Below are 13,770 nucleotides of genomic sequence, written 5' to 3'. Positions count from 1 at the left end.
CAACAGCTGTTTTCTGAACTAAAGCTAGCAAGAAGAAGAACACTGTAACCATCAGTAGAAAACGCCTCAAAAACAAAACGTTATGTTGTCACAATATATGGAAGAATTTGAACAGGTGTGTACAGATTAATTGAATGTATTTAATGCATACCACAAAGATTACAATGCCATAATTTAGGAGCCCTTTGAAGTGGGTGAATTCATCGAACGTCTGACCTGGCGTACCAACAATGAGTTGCAAAATAGCGAAGACTTCAATCCGGTGGCATTGCACGACACATTCATACAGACTATTAAGGATCTGAAAATACTGCAGGAGAAGCAGCAAAGCAAATGCGAACGTTTGGAGGAGTCCCTGCGACAAGAGCAGGATTCACATGCCAAGAAAATATCGAAGCTACAAGAGCGGCACCAAACGGCCATCGATTGGTTTGGTCAGCTGGATGAAAAGATCAACTCGGTGGCTGGCAAGATAATGCATCTGGGGGAGCAGTTGGAAAATGTGAATACTCCGCGCAGTCGGTCAGTGGAGGCACAAAAGCTACTTAGCTACATGTCTGAATTTTTAATGGCCGGGCCCGTGATAGTAAATGATATATTTAGCGATCCGTTGCGCTTGAACGAAGCAGCCGATGTAATACAGAAGCTATACGCAATATCACAGGACTTACCGCCCGGGAATTTTGCCGAGTCGAAGCGTAAGATTGAAAAGAAATACGATGAAGTGGAACGTAGACTTATCGAAGAGTTTGCAACGGCACAAAAGAGCGAGGACATTGAGCGTATGAAGAACCTAGCTCAAATCCTCTCTCAATTCAAGGGTTACACACAGTGCGTCGATGCCTACATCGAGCAAAGCCAAATGCAGCCGTATAGTGGCAAGGATATATTTATAGGCATTGTGCCCATGTGCAAGCATCACTACGAGATCATCAAGAAGGTTTTTGCCAATCCGCAGCAGGTCATGTCGAAGTTCATACTAAATATTTATCAACTAAAACTTCATCAATATGCGATGACCAAGCTGGAGGACAAAAAGGACGAGGAAAAGTATCTACGCACACTCTATGAACTCTACTCACAGTTAGTTAATGGAACGTTTTGAGTTGTATTCGTTAAACCAAGTAAGAATTTATATTTGCAGCACTTTAAAACTGTCTAGTGACTTGCAAGTGTACATGTCTACCATCGATGATGATCTGCTCCAAAAACTTACACAACAAATCTTCATGAAAAACCTGGCCGGATATGCTGAAATTGAGCTGAGGTGCCTGACGGCCAAGTGCTCAACGGAACTGGAGAAATTTTATGCCAGCAAAAAGCACCAGAAGACGCAAACAACGAAAGGCTTTCGCCGCAACATGGAGGTGCTAATTGCCACGAGGGCCAACATAAATATAGCTGTCATTGAAGATTATGGCGGCGAGACTTTCCTGTCGGAGGAGCTGGCAATTAACATGCTGCAAGAGGCTAAGGCATCCCTTAAACGCTGCAGATTGTTGTCCAGCGAGGCAGAACTTCCTGGGAATGCCATCAAGTTAAATGATATATTGCTACGCTTTCTCATGCATGAGCATGTTGACTATGCGTTAGAGGTCGGGTTGCAGGCAGTGCCGCTAGCGGAGGGAAAAGTATTTCCACAGTTGTATTTCTTTGATGTGGTCCAAAAGACCAATATCATTGTGCATTTGCTGGACAAATTATGCAATACGTCGGTTATACCCTGCGTAAGGTAACTTCGCTAGTATATTAAAACATGCGGGAATTATAAATAGTATTTGCCTTTACAGTAACACACCAAAATACTCAGATTATGTATTCAAAAAGCGCATATTGATGGAACAAATTGAAACTAAGCTGGACCAGGGTCTGGATCGATCTATAAGCGCAGTAATTGGCTGGGTTAAAGTCTATCTACAATACGAGCAGAAAAAGACGGACTACAAACCCGAAACAGATGTCGATACTATCTCATCGGCTGTAAGAAGATTCTTTAAAATTATTTCCATTTTTGTATTTAATATCTGTGCTCGTCTACATAGGCTTGCCTTCAAGTGGTGCAGAGTCTGCAACCTGTTATCGTGCAAATAAAGAAGTGTGTGGATGGCGAAAATCTGCAAAATGTGCTGACAGAATTTGGAACACGCCTGCATCGCATCATCTACGATCATTTGCAAACGATGCAGTTCAATACGGCAGGCGCCATGTGCGCCATTTGCGATGTGAATGAGTATAGAAAATGTATACGTGAGCTGGACAGTCCATTGGTAACGCAGCTTTTTGATATACTACATGCTCTATGCAATTTGCTATTGGTCAAGCCCCAAAACCTGCAAGAGGTTTGCACAGGCGATACTCTGGTAGGTACATTGATATCTCTATATCGCATTATGTCTAATTTTCAACTTTTTTATTGAAACAGAATTATCTTGACAAGTCGGTGGTGCGTCAATTCATACAACTTCGTACCGATTTTCGTATCATCAAGAACACCAACTATTTAAAGGGGATCATCGAGTAGCAACGGCCAATCCATTGCCGAGTCACATACCCAAATGTATCCCGTTCAATTTATTTTGTTTGTATTACTTTATATAAACATAAACATATGATCAAAACAAACAATATATATAGTATATATTAAGTATTACTTGCTGGTACCTTTAACGGTTCACTTTTCAATTAAAGTCAAGTGCTTCATATTTTTATCTGTACAGATCTATCATTTTTCATTACCTGAGAGTTTCGTCATGTCCTAAATACTGTGGGAACGTCCCAATAGTCTATATTTATCACTTGGTATTTGCTGTAGTTGTGTGCTGAAGCTATCGTTCACAGCCAATAAATCAAAGTTGATTGCTTAAGTATACACAAATTATTTATTTTTGTTTGCATTTAATGTCGCTCCCCTAATTGCAGATAAAAAAAGCTACCGATTGCTACCAGTTGACGGTTAGTGTGGCTTCAACCTTTAACTCAGTCAACTGCTAGCCGTGTAGCCAAACGTATCACACTTGGGGTATAGAAAGCGTTGCTTGTCGCGTGTCTGATTAAAATACCGCAACATTATCGTGCGCCTTTGTTATTGTCTTAATCAATTTTCAAACGCAGTCAAACGGTGAGCCATATATTCTAATCACAACGATCTTGTACCACAATCGATTAAGCCATGCGCGGCTATTTTGTTTACTACTTGAAAATACTCTGGGCCTTTTGTGTTATTAACGAAACGATCGCCAGTGCCATAAAGATCACCAAAGACGATGCATATAAGAAGTTGCTATCATTACGTTCGCTGGCATTCGAAGATTGCGGTGAGTTCTTCGCCAATTTTAGCAGTATGGACCCGATCGAAAAGCCAGCTGATCGATGTCAGGGACTATACTATTTATAGAGTATCTTTATACGAAATATTTATATATTTATATTTATTGTGGACCTCTATGTTAACTTAAATGGTTCTTATTTAATTTCACTGAACGTATAAAATATACCTCATGAACACCTTGGCAATAACGGTACGAACTGTTAACAAAATGTTTTAAGCAGTCGGGTCAAGTGAGTATTGAATAGAAGTCAAGCTATATACATACGTGCAATAATATGTAAATATATATATGTATAAATAATCTATTTAACACTCTGCCAAGCCTCTCTTCAAAGTGATCCATCTGTATATATATTCGAGCATATCATATATCGTATATCTAACTCCACATATGGAAGAATAATACTATATTGGATTACTCATCGAATTCTGGTTTAATTCTGGTTTGATATATGCCGTCAATAAATAATCAGCTAATGAGATCTTTGATAGTAATTTCGCCTCGTTCGCCAATTTTCCGGTCACTAAATTAAGACCCTATCAACATATATATATATATATATATTTATACTGAAATACAAAAATTATGACATTAATCAGTGTCAAATTTTTTTATTGGAAAAGTTTCCCATTCACAATAGGAAAAAAACTAATCTGAGCCGGTTTAGTTCCTTTGTTTTTATTTATACTAATCAAAAATTCTGACTAAACTAATCAATTTGCTAAGGTAGACAAAGTGAAATAAATCAGTTGCAACGCATATTGTGGTATCATCGTTACATCATATTTTTATTTAGCCCTTGAATAATGACTAAGCTTATTATAAAAAACTTAATTGTATACATATATATATTTCGTAATCGTTCAATAAGTGACCGTAGTATATTGGTTTTCAGCCAGGTCCGCCTGACTGACAGCTACTCAATCCCAATACTAATCTCGTTAATGTGATAGGACTAAAATTTAAGATTGTTCGGTATATACATACATAATGGGGCCCTACCAAATCAGGTTCTATACAATTTGAACTAGATACACTTTATACTAAATATATTGTCAAGTAGTCCCCAGAAATCTGTATATTTTGCTGTTAGCAGAATGAACTAATATTATACATCTGTGCGGGCTGGGTGTGGAAAATCGAGGAAATTTAGGATCACGTTTCATCCGCTACAAATACGTATATAAAGTATCTGGTAATATTTTGAAATATTTTTTTCCCTATTTACTAAATTTATTTGTTTTTATACACTGAACGAGTATTATGCAGTATGTTGCCTTGGACTGCAACTTGCTTACCTGGCTATTTTATAGATTGCGAGCAGAGCCAGTCCATTAAGTCTCTGAGATAACTGGTATTAAAATACCTAAGTTTGTATATCATTGCAAAATATATATAAATATAATTTATGTATTGAAAATAGATAAAAATATAATAATTCTATTTATAATAATATTTAGATTTTTATTAAAAAAGAAAAAGTAACATTCCGCGAACCCACTGACTGGCAGAAGGAGGTGCTTATAGAGTATAAACCAACTTGTCGAATGACTCGTGTTCTTCTGTTCATCTCCCTTGCTTGAGTTTTGAAATCTTCCATCAAATATTTATTTTCCATGAAATCATATAAAATCAATATAAAATTTCAGTTTTTGATCCACAACTTTCAATGTTTGGCATATCCAAGTAATTTTTAAGAGTTACACAAAATACTGCAATTAGCACTTGAGATACATGTAAATAATGATTCGGGAGTCCAATTATATGTTCCATTAGCTGGAATATAGAGGCTTATAGTACTTACAATCAGAGTGACAGATCAATTAAAAATAGGGAACAGAAGGGATCGCTCAGCATGTCGCAGCAGACTCAATTTTTGTCAAGATTTTTATCAAATTATTATGTACAAAATGTTGACTTGATCTTTCATTATATGTATATAATCTTTCATTATATGTCTTTAATCTTAAATACACTTCTGTATTTCAGCTTTCGGCAATTAAGCCCATTCGCAGCATTCACGTACTTACTTGTAAATAGGTTTCATTCGCCACAAGCCAACATATATATATATAAAAATTTGAATGGAATGCATTTGATAATATTTGTAATCTGATGGTATTTCAGGCTCCCTGTATAATGTGAACTACCTGAACATTGAAAACTGCTCGAGGGTGCCCTGTTCTATGGCTCGCGATTCCACTGTTAAGGTTACGGTGCTCTTCGATGATAACGGTAAATATATGCTGATAACGGGGGATCATGCATTCAAATTCTTTAATGCGCTCTCGCTAAGCTCAAAATACGAGGGTGACGACGATACGTATCTATTATATAAATAGAATATATACATACATATAGCTAAGGGTCGGAAGAGTATACAATCGACTGTGAATGGGGGGTGAAATTAATCGTGTGAATTGCCGAACAAGAAGAAGACTGTCGTAGCCGGCGATAATGTGCCATAAAAAATAATTGGTCAAATAGGTGTGTAAATCAAAATAATACCCAGTAATTTTGCATTATACGACATCATTTATGACATATACGTAGTACTACTTGGACGTACGTAAGTGTGTGTGTTTGCAAAGATAAGTAATACCCTACTTATAGAGTATATACATACAAACAGACGCACTTGGCTACCATTTCTGAATGCAATTGGGGCTAGCGATATGATTGATTTTGAATATATAAATAGACCAAACGGACCTTAACTGTGTTTTGTGTTTTGATTATTCAGCACAAATATTATTTTTTATATCGCGAATTGCACACTGGCCCAATACAACCTCCAAGACATTGAAGTGCTCTAATTTCTATTGCGAGCTATAATTTAAAATCTGAAGTGCTAAGTCAATTTACATTTGCGTAAAGCAACGGGAGTAGCATTCTTTCATTTTAAATGTCACCTCTATTGAAAAGCTCAGTTAATTGGTAAACTATAATAAATTGATATCAGTAATCAGAACTAAAGATCTAACAATTATCTTATATTAATTCTGTTTAATTTAGTTGGAATCTAATCATGTTTCAATTGCAGGCAATGGTGTTTCATTTCTAAAACACGAGGTGCGTTGGGTCTTCACCTACCTCAAGAGCGAGGCGGCCATATCTCCAGATCCTTGCGATGGCGATCATAACTGCATATTGAATGTGAATGAAAGCAAAAGCTATTGGGCCAATATCTATGTGAATTCAACATTACCAGTGGTATGTTCGATTATATCGAATTATTATCGAAATTGAAGCTTAATGACTTTATTCCATCTTACTTTATTCCATCCCTTACAGATGAAGGGCAGTATGCTATGGGAGGCCAAAGATGAAAACAATAAAAATCTCATTTGCTTTGAGGTGCCCGTTGTGATTACAATGTAACAACATACACACACACACATACACACATACACACTCACACACATATATAGTGAAAAGCTGTGCGTATGTGTGTGTGCAATGCAGATGTATATACATATATATTTATGATACTTGTGTAAAATATAATAAAATAATTGGTGCATGCAAAGACAATAGCAATCATTAATGGGGCAACAAGAACAACAACACATACCCACACACACATTAACACTCACACAGAAATACACACACACATGCATCCTTTAATGATACTTTGCATGAATGAACACTGCAGGAAGAAGAAGGAGCAGAGCAAAGAAACATAAATAATGCGATCTTTTGTTTTCGGCACTGCGCTGCGCTGCTAGCGGCCGCACGAAGAAGCGACACAATTGGAGCATGAGCGCCAGCCGCCGTACACATTCGCGAGCGCCGTGAGCGCCGACAGCGGCGAACGAGCGGCAACGAACGCGTACGAGCTGCTGCTTAGCAGCCGAGCGCGCACGAAGCATGTTCGGCTGTTCAGCATCCAGACGCAATGCAATTGGCTGTTCGCTCAGTGTGTCAGTCAGTCTTTGCGGGTGCAACGCGACGGTCGCGCGAGTATAAGAAATTATATTAAGGAGCAGTTGCAGTCGTAGCAACAACAAACTCATAACCGAACAGTTTAAGTCGAAACTTCATTAGCTAATAGCGCACGAGCGACAGTCGATCGATCGCAGGGAAAAAGCCCTACGCACAGTGTTGTTCGGGGTGTTGCCAAATTGTTGGCGTTTTGGGTGGTGGTGTTGGAGCAAGTGCCAACTTCGGTGTTCAGTGCTCGTGGCTTGCGGTGGTTGCCAGCAGTATTTCGCTTATTGTGCGTCAAGTGTAAGTACGAAAACAAAAACAAAACACACTGCTCTGATGTGCTCTGCACTGCTCTGCTCTGCTCGTTTGCTTGCCATTTGCGCAATTTGGTCGGCGTAAAATGAGATTGCCTTCGTGCTAATTGCGGCAATCGGTGGGGGTAAGTGTAAGTGGGCCGGGGCAGCGGGTAGCTGGGGTAGCTGAAGATGGGGATGCCATGGTGACATGCAACGCCACATAGGCAATGGCCATGGCAGGCAACACTTACTTGTCAGCGCTCCATGTCCATCGGCTCTGCCCTGTTTGCCGTCCATGGCAAAGTCTACACCGCCATACCCTTTGCAACGGAAGTAATGAGGTACCCATTGTCGTATCCCATTGTATCCAATGCCTCGAACCTGAACTTTGTGAACAACTGCAAAATTAGAGACTAGAATTTGAAACCTCTTGTTTCAGCTATTCATCGCTCGCCTGTGCACATGCTCAGCTGAGTGTTAAAGACCCACAAATGGCAAATGGATCCCGCTGAGTTTCCAATGACAAATAAGCCATGTTGAAAAAGAAAATAAACAAAAAATGATACCCAATATTATTATTATAAATTGCTGTGCATAACTAAAACAAATATAAACGTTGTCAATTTTGAACTTTCGAAATAACAGAGAGAATTCTGAATCTGTATATTATACTCATATATCATTGCTAAAAGTTTGTTACTTAATAATATGACTTTATTTTAAATTAAAATAGTTTATTTGTTTTTTTTTTTAAATATGAAAAATGAGGAAATATTTGCTTTGAGCATATTTGACTGCATTCAATGTTTTAGTGTTTCATAAATTGAAATTTGTAATAAACATTTTATGTTTATTTTTTAGAATAGACCATTATTATTATTTTTAATAGCAGTGCACATAAAAAGCCATAAACTTCTGCCTTAAATGCAGCATAACTAAAAAGTTAGTTTCGAAGATTTCAATTCTTCAAGTAAAAAATATTTGAAAAAATCTTAGACTTGCTTGAAATAATAATGTATAATATTATTATTAATATTAAGATTATTATTCTTGTATTTAATTTATTATTTTTTTCATAAATACTTGATAGGGCTCTTTTTTAGGCTTAATTAAAATTGAATCTTATTCTAAGCTACATCCTTAAAATATTTTGTATTTAGTTGTAGAGTATCCGTTAGTCATGGTAAGCCCTAAATTGAATCCAACCTCCCCGCTTAGCAGTTTACTTTGCTCTTCTTGCGTTTACTTAAACGTAAACACTTTTTATGTGCTGCTGCCGCTGCACTTGAGCAGCAGCAGCAGCAGCAGCAACAATGCGCTGTTGTTGTTGCTGGTTGTTGGTCAAAGTGTTAAACGATTTGCATCATATTACACACTGTTGTTGATGCTTCGCTGGCTGGCCATTGTCGCCAGTGGCACTGGTCTCAGTCGCTGTTGCAGTTGCAGCCTCTGGCTCAGCTATTGTGCTAAGGTCTGAAGAGCGCAGAGCCTGAGACTGGAGCCATATAACAAAAGCCACAACAGAGCCAACTACCACCGGCGATTTATCATAGCAGCAGCAGCAGCAGCAACGTCAACGAAATCGATCCGGATCTTTTAGATCGCTGCAATATACACATACGCACATCTGCGTGTGTGTGTGTGCTCTGATATGTGCATGTGTGTGTGTGTGCAGCATAAAAAGATAATTTTGAGCTTTTGAATCGTTAAAAGCAATTAATTGCCACTACGCAGCAGCGGACCAGACAGCCAGTCAGCCAGTCAGCCAACCAGCCAGCCAGGCAGCCATCCTGGCTGGGAACATCGACTAGCCTCATCAGTGCAGTTCATTCCATATGACAGAGCTGCTTTTGCTCGCTTTACTGCCCAATTTTGTTGCAAAATTTTGCGTTCCGCGGAACTTGGTGCATTTCATCTTGTTGTCATCAGCAATGTGGTTGTTGCTTTTTGTTTTTGGTGCCGCCGATCGTCGCACATTCATTTGTCGCTTAATGTCCCTCAATAGCGGCTGCGTTCTCGCCCCGCCCTTCTCCCCCGTCCTTCCCTCGCCTACTCTTCCTTCTCCCATAGTTTGTTGCTGTTCGCATTCCCCGCATCCCTCCACCTGCCACTTACGTTGCTCCCAGAGTGTCTGTATCTGTATCGTCTTGGCATGTGCGGCATCTGCTGGCTGGCTGGTCGGTCGGTCGGTCGGTCGGTTGACTGGGCTTCTGTGATGAGATCTCCGCCCGGCTATATGGTGGCTGCTGCGTGTGTGTGTGTGTCTGCCTGCGAATCTGGTGACATCCACTTGCATGCGCACATTCATCGTAGCCGCAGTTTTCAAGATTTTATTTTGCTTTGCTGCACATTCACACGCAACAGCACACACACACGCACGCACACGAAGATGGGGCACCATAAAACATTAGTTTCCCATTTGCGTGCTAAATACCCTATGTGGATCGCAAGCTACATGCCAATTGAAAAAGGTTGGCTAAGCTGCCAATTCCGAGCAATTGCCAGATCGCTAAGGAATGCCGTTTAGACTGACCAATGATCTCTCAACTACCAGGAATGACAGCTTTTAGTTGTAATGTAATTAATATCTCTAGACGTCACTGGCCAGTTGTTTCCTTATATGAACACGTATGCCTATGATATCTCATTGTGAGTATATTAGCCAAAAATAAAAGATAAGCCCAATATGCCTTAAATTCTTATTGTTTATATTATTGTTTAATGGAATATGAATAGTAGATTTTCTATTTTGTAATAAGTATTGCAGTTGATGTTTCACAATTTAAATCTTCAGAAATTCGAATCGTTGATCAAATCGTTATCCTTTTTAGTCTTTGTAATATTTTTCGAATTCTTAAAACTTTTTTTTAATTTTTTAATGAAAAAAATAATTTCATCACTTGCAATTTTTGACTGAGAAAATGAAGACATTTAGCTTGAATAATACGAAAAAAATATAAGATTTCAAAGTACGGACGAAGTAGACATATATTTAAAATATCCTTTTGTTATTTTTAATAATTAAAGTGCAGGTTAAATAGCAACAAAGCAATTTAGCTGTCTCCAAGCTTCTTAGATGCCGCTATCCCTTTAGGCTGAGTTAACACAAAATTTACGCATAAACTGATGCATATAAAAATTTGCTTGTATTTACTAGGGTATCATTGCAGTCAGTAGGGAGAAAATGTTGAAAAAATCTCGCAGTTTGTCTATCTGTCCGTTGCGTTCATGGCACGCACCGTGATGCGCGCTTTGAAGTCCTGTCAAGAGCTTGAGATACATTTATGTATTTTTGCATTTTCATTGCTTCCACCTTGGAGTTGGGACGATGGCTAGCGGGGCTCAAATGCAAAGAATGATTAGTTAGTTGGTCAGGCAAAATGGAATAAACCGGTTCGACCGATCCTTCAGCATAATCAACACACATAAATGCTGTTAATTATGAATGCACGGAATGCGTTAAGTTTAAGCGAGAAATATGAAAGGAGAGAGAGAGAGAGAGAGTGAGAGAGAGAGAGAGAGAGAAGGAGATATGCTCATGTGGCAAACATTTATTGTAGATTGGCATCAAGTGCTCAAGCCACCCTAAAGATCAAGATGCTGATCATGTTGGCGCTGGCGCTGGCACTGCTGGGCAGCCGTGCCGCGAATGCAACCATATCCATGTATCAACGCCAGCATCGCGACAGCACCGACATCAAGGAGAAGATCATCGAGCTGCAGTGTCTGGCCCGCTGCGAAAATAGCACTAAAACGCAGCGATGTCTCGATCAGTGCAAATTGGAGCTGTTGCGTGCACCGCGAGCTGGCAGCTGCCCCAGCAGCACGCTGCTCGCCCGGCAGGCGCGCCTCTTGTGTTTGGATAATTGTGCCTACGACAACGACTGCATCGAGGTACACAAGTGTTGTGTATCCGCGTGCGGCCCCATCTGCGCCGAGCCAGTGGGCGTGCGCAATGCCAGCCAGCTGCCACCCATACCGAAGATCTTGCGCTACAAGCTACCACGCAGCCACAAGGTGGAGCTGACCATTGAGTCGTCGCTGCTGCCGTATTACTTCCATGTGGAGGTTCGTTCGCACATTGGACGCATCTTTACGCCACGCAAGATGGGCATGTGGCAGTCGCAGCAGGTCGAAAAGATACTGGAGACAACAGACGGACGCAACAAATTGTAGGTACTCATTCCACGATCATATCGAAGCCGCATAAACACATCAACAATCTCCCTAGCATGGATATATTCTTCAATATCCGACCCGGTCGCTGGTATCAGGTGCGTGTGGCAGCAGTGAATGCATTCGGATTCCGCGGCTACTCACAGCCCTCGCATGCCTTCACCCTGCCCAGTAGTAAGTTCTGTGGGCATTCGCTATGTAACTAGCCTAAGGGATTACCATTTCAGATCCTAAGCCACCGAAGGCGCCCAACGCTATGAAGATCACCTCCCAGCAGTACGATGGACGACGCTATATGAGCGCCAAGCTCGTTTGGTGTCCTTCCAAGTCGAATCTACCCGTGGAAAAGTATAAAATTATCTGGTCCCTATACGTAAGCAGCAAGGAGGGCTCCCTCATAACATACGAAGCCTATGTCAAGGACGTAAGTCTCTTGCTTAGATTGCGACTAAATCATGTATATAGCTGAGGTATATATTTATTTTTATTGACTTGCAGACGCATCAGTTCGAGATTAAGAAACTGCAGCCCAACTCCTCCTACTATATACAAGTGCAGGCGATGTCCATAAGCGGATCGCAGCGTCTGAAATCTGAGAAGAAGTCGTTGTTGTACAACACAACGTTGCCGATACACGAGCTGGAGTATGCGGCACCACTTGACTGCAGCACACACCACAGCAGACACAAGTACCATCCCAGCCATGGGAACAGCCACAGTCATAGCCCCGCAGTGGAGACCAGCTCCACGCCAGCGATAAACATTAATGAAGGCAGCACCTCCTATGAAGTACGTTTCCGTTTGAACCGGAAATTTGGCATGATTGTGCAAATTTTGGGATTTCAGCCATACAAGGAAAAGTAAGTGTCGGAGACCCCCCTTTGACTCCATCGCTTATTTGCGCCGTGTTGTACATATGTTATTCATGTTATTTCGATTGTTTATAAACAATTTTGTGAAATATGTATATTATTTAATTTCAGGGTATACGAGCTGTGCCCCCAAGAAACGAACTGTGAACAGCGAGAGTTCAGCGCGATCCGCGTCAAAGTAAGTACAATGCGGGCAGGGGCGGAGTCTATGCCACGAGCTAGGTTCGTGCCTCAATAATCATTTCAAAACACACACACAAATCATTTGTCATTTTTGGTCAATTGGGTTTCGGTTGCGGCTGAGGTTGAGGTTTAAGTTTCATTTATTCCCGTTTAACACGGGAAACACGTTTTCGAACAGGGCGCCACGTACGTGGTTCAATTGCTGTACCAAGCCAATTAGAATGTGTCAATGAAACATTAGAAAGCGCAGTACCAAGAAATTTTCGTATTGGAAATTTTGCAAGATTTTTACATTTTCTAAATAACATGTTTCGAGAAAGTAAATTTAATAATATAAATGTGAATATATATATATATATATATATATATAAATATTATTTACATATATATATATATATATATATATATATAAATATTATTTACATATATATATATATATATATATATATATGTAAATAATATTTTTCGCACAAGTACAGTACACATCCATTCAGCATTAACTAAATACTAATCAAAACTTGAAGCCAGAACCTGTTTTTTTTTTGGCACTTAGAAACTTCAGCTCAGTCAATCTACAGTCTGTATAGACCGCAATCTGATAAGTAGTCTAGAGCATGCTTCAATGTTTGCTCTTTAAAACATTCAATGTGATTTTTTTCCAACGATTCATGATCGTTCTTTTTGCAACTATAGAGTATGGACGTCACTTAACTTGCAGACAAAGAATTATTTTAAATTTAAATTTTTTGCCTCTTTGCAGAAGGATTCACAGGAGTTTAGCAAACTGAAATTCAATACAACGTACGTGCTGAAAGCATTGCGACCCAGTCCAAATTCCGTGCTGGAAGACAATGGGCATCCATTTACGTTCACAACGCCCAAGTGTGAAAGCTTTCGTAGTCGTTTTCCCAAAATGCAAATCAAATGCGGCGAGTAAGTGCACCTTGTGCATGTGACGTGTTGCAGAACATGAGATTAAACTAG

The 13,770-nt window shown here is 39.7% G+C and overlaps 3 protein-coding genes across 4 annotated transcripts; all 3 read left to right on the top strand.

Moving 5' to 3' along the window:
• LOC111596488 (exocyst complex component 5) lies at positions 1–2,617 on the top strand. Its single transcript, XM_023310749.2, has 6 exons — positions 1–115; positions 179–1,083; positions 1,145–1,732; positions 1,791–1,980; positions 2,043–2,360; positions 2,423–2,617. The coding sequence occupies exons 1-6, from the start codon at positions 83–85 to the stop codon at positions 2,519–2,521; spliced, it is 2,133 nt and encodes a 710-aa protein (XP_023166517.2). The 5' UTR covers positions 1–82; the 3' UTR covers positions 2,522–2,617.
• A 346-nt stretch (positions 2,618–2,963) lies between these two features.
• LOC111596503 (NPC intracellular cholesterol transporter 2) lies at positions 2,964–6,747 on the top strand. Of its 2 annotated transcripts, XM_023310764.2 has the most exons (5): positions 2,964–3,314; positions 3,550–3,558; positions 5,457–5,564; positions 6,373–6,542; positions 6,624–6,747. In XM_023310764.2, the coding sequence occupies exons 1-5, from the start codon at positions 3,170–3,172 to the stop codon at positions 6,708–6,710; spliced, it is 519 nt and encodes a 172-aa protein (XP_023166532.1). In that variant the 5' UTR covers positions 2,964–3,169; the 3' UTR covers positions 6,711–6,747. The 2 variants fall into 2 exon arrangements, with proteins under 2 accessions (XP_023166532.1, XP_023166533.1); XM_023310765.2 differs by lacking the exon at positions 3,550–3,558.
• A 526-nt stretch (positions 6,748–7,273) lies between these two features.
• Positions 7,274–13,737, top strand: LOC111596500 (anosmin-1). Its single transcript, XM_023310761.2, has 7 exons — positions 7,274–7,559; positions 11,116–11,727; positions 11,787–11,905; positions 11,959–12,155; positions 12,230–12,591; positions 12,715–12,781; positions 13,547–13,737. Exons 2-7 carry the CDS (start codon positions 11,153–11,155, stop codon positions 13,721–13,723), a joined length of 1,497 nt encoding a protein of 498 aa, XP_023166529.2. The 5' UTR covers positions 7,274–7,559; positions 11,116–11,152; the 3' UTR covers positions 13,724–13,737.
• The last annotated feature ends 33 nt before the right edge of the window (positions 13,738–13,770 follow it).

The sequence above is a fragment of the Drosophila hydei genome, unplaced genomic scaffold (assembly GCF_003285905.1).
Source record: "Drosophila hydei strain 15085-1641.00,03,60 unplaced genomic scaffold, DhydRS2 tig00008121-arrow-pilon, whole genome shotgun sequence".
Lineage (NCBI taxonomy): Eukaryota > Metazoa > Arthropoda > Insecta > Diptera > Drosophilidae > Drosophila > Drosophila hydei.
This window is presented reverse-complemented; position numbering and strand designations above follow the sequence as displayed.

Excerpts from the sequence above, each read along its gene's own strand:
- LOC111596488 (XM_023310749.2), top strand. The coding sequence starts at position 83 with ATGTTGTCACAATATATGGAAGAATTTGAACAG. Across the intron at positions 1,733-1,790 it reads TCGGTTATACCCTGCGTAAG|TAACACACCAAAATACTCAG; the intron begins GTAACTTCGCTA and ends TTGCCTTTACAG. Across the intron at positions 1,981-2,042 it reads TCGATACTATCTCATCGGCT|GCTTGCCTTCAAGTGGTGCA; the intron begins GTAAGAAGATTC and ends TCGTCTACATAG.
- LOC111596503 (XM_023310764.2), top strand. The coding sequence starts at position 3,170 with ATGCGCGGCTATTTTGTTTACTACTTGAAAATACTCTGGGCCTTTTGT. Across the intron at positions 5,565-6,372 it reads GGTGCTCTTCGATGATAACG|GCAATGGTGTTTCATTTCTA; the intron begins GTAAATATATGC and ends TTTCAATTGCAG. Across the intron at positions 6,543-6,623 it reads TGAATTCAACATTACCAGTG|ATGAAGGGCAGTATGCTATG; the intron begins GTATGTTCGATT and ends CATCCCTTACAG.
- LOC111596500 (XM_023310761.2), top strand. The coding sequence starts at position 11,153 with ATGCTGATCATGTTGGCGCTGGCGCTGGCACTGCTGGGCAGCCGTGCC. Across the intron at positions 11,728-11,786 it reads ACAGACGGACGCAACAAATT|CATGGATATATTCTTCAATA; the intron begins GTAGGTACTCAT and ends CAATCTCCCTAG. Across the intron at positions 12,782-13,546 it reads TCAGCGCGATCCGCGTCAAA|AAGGATTCACAGGAGTTTAG; the intron begins GTAAGTACAATG and ends GCCTCTTTGCAG.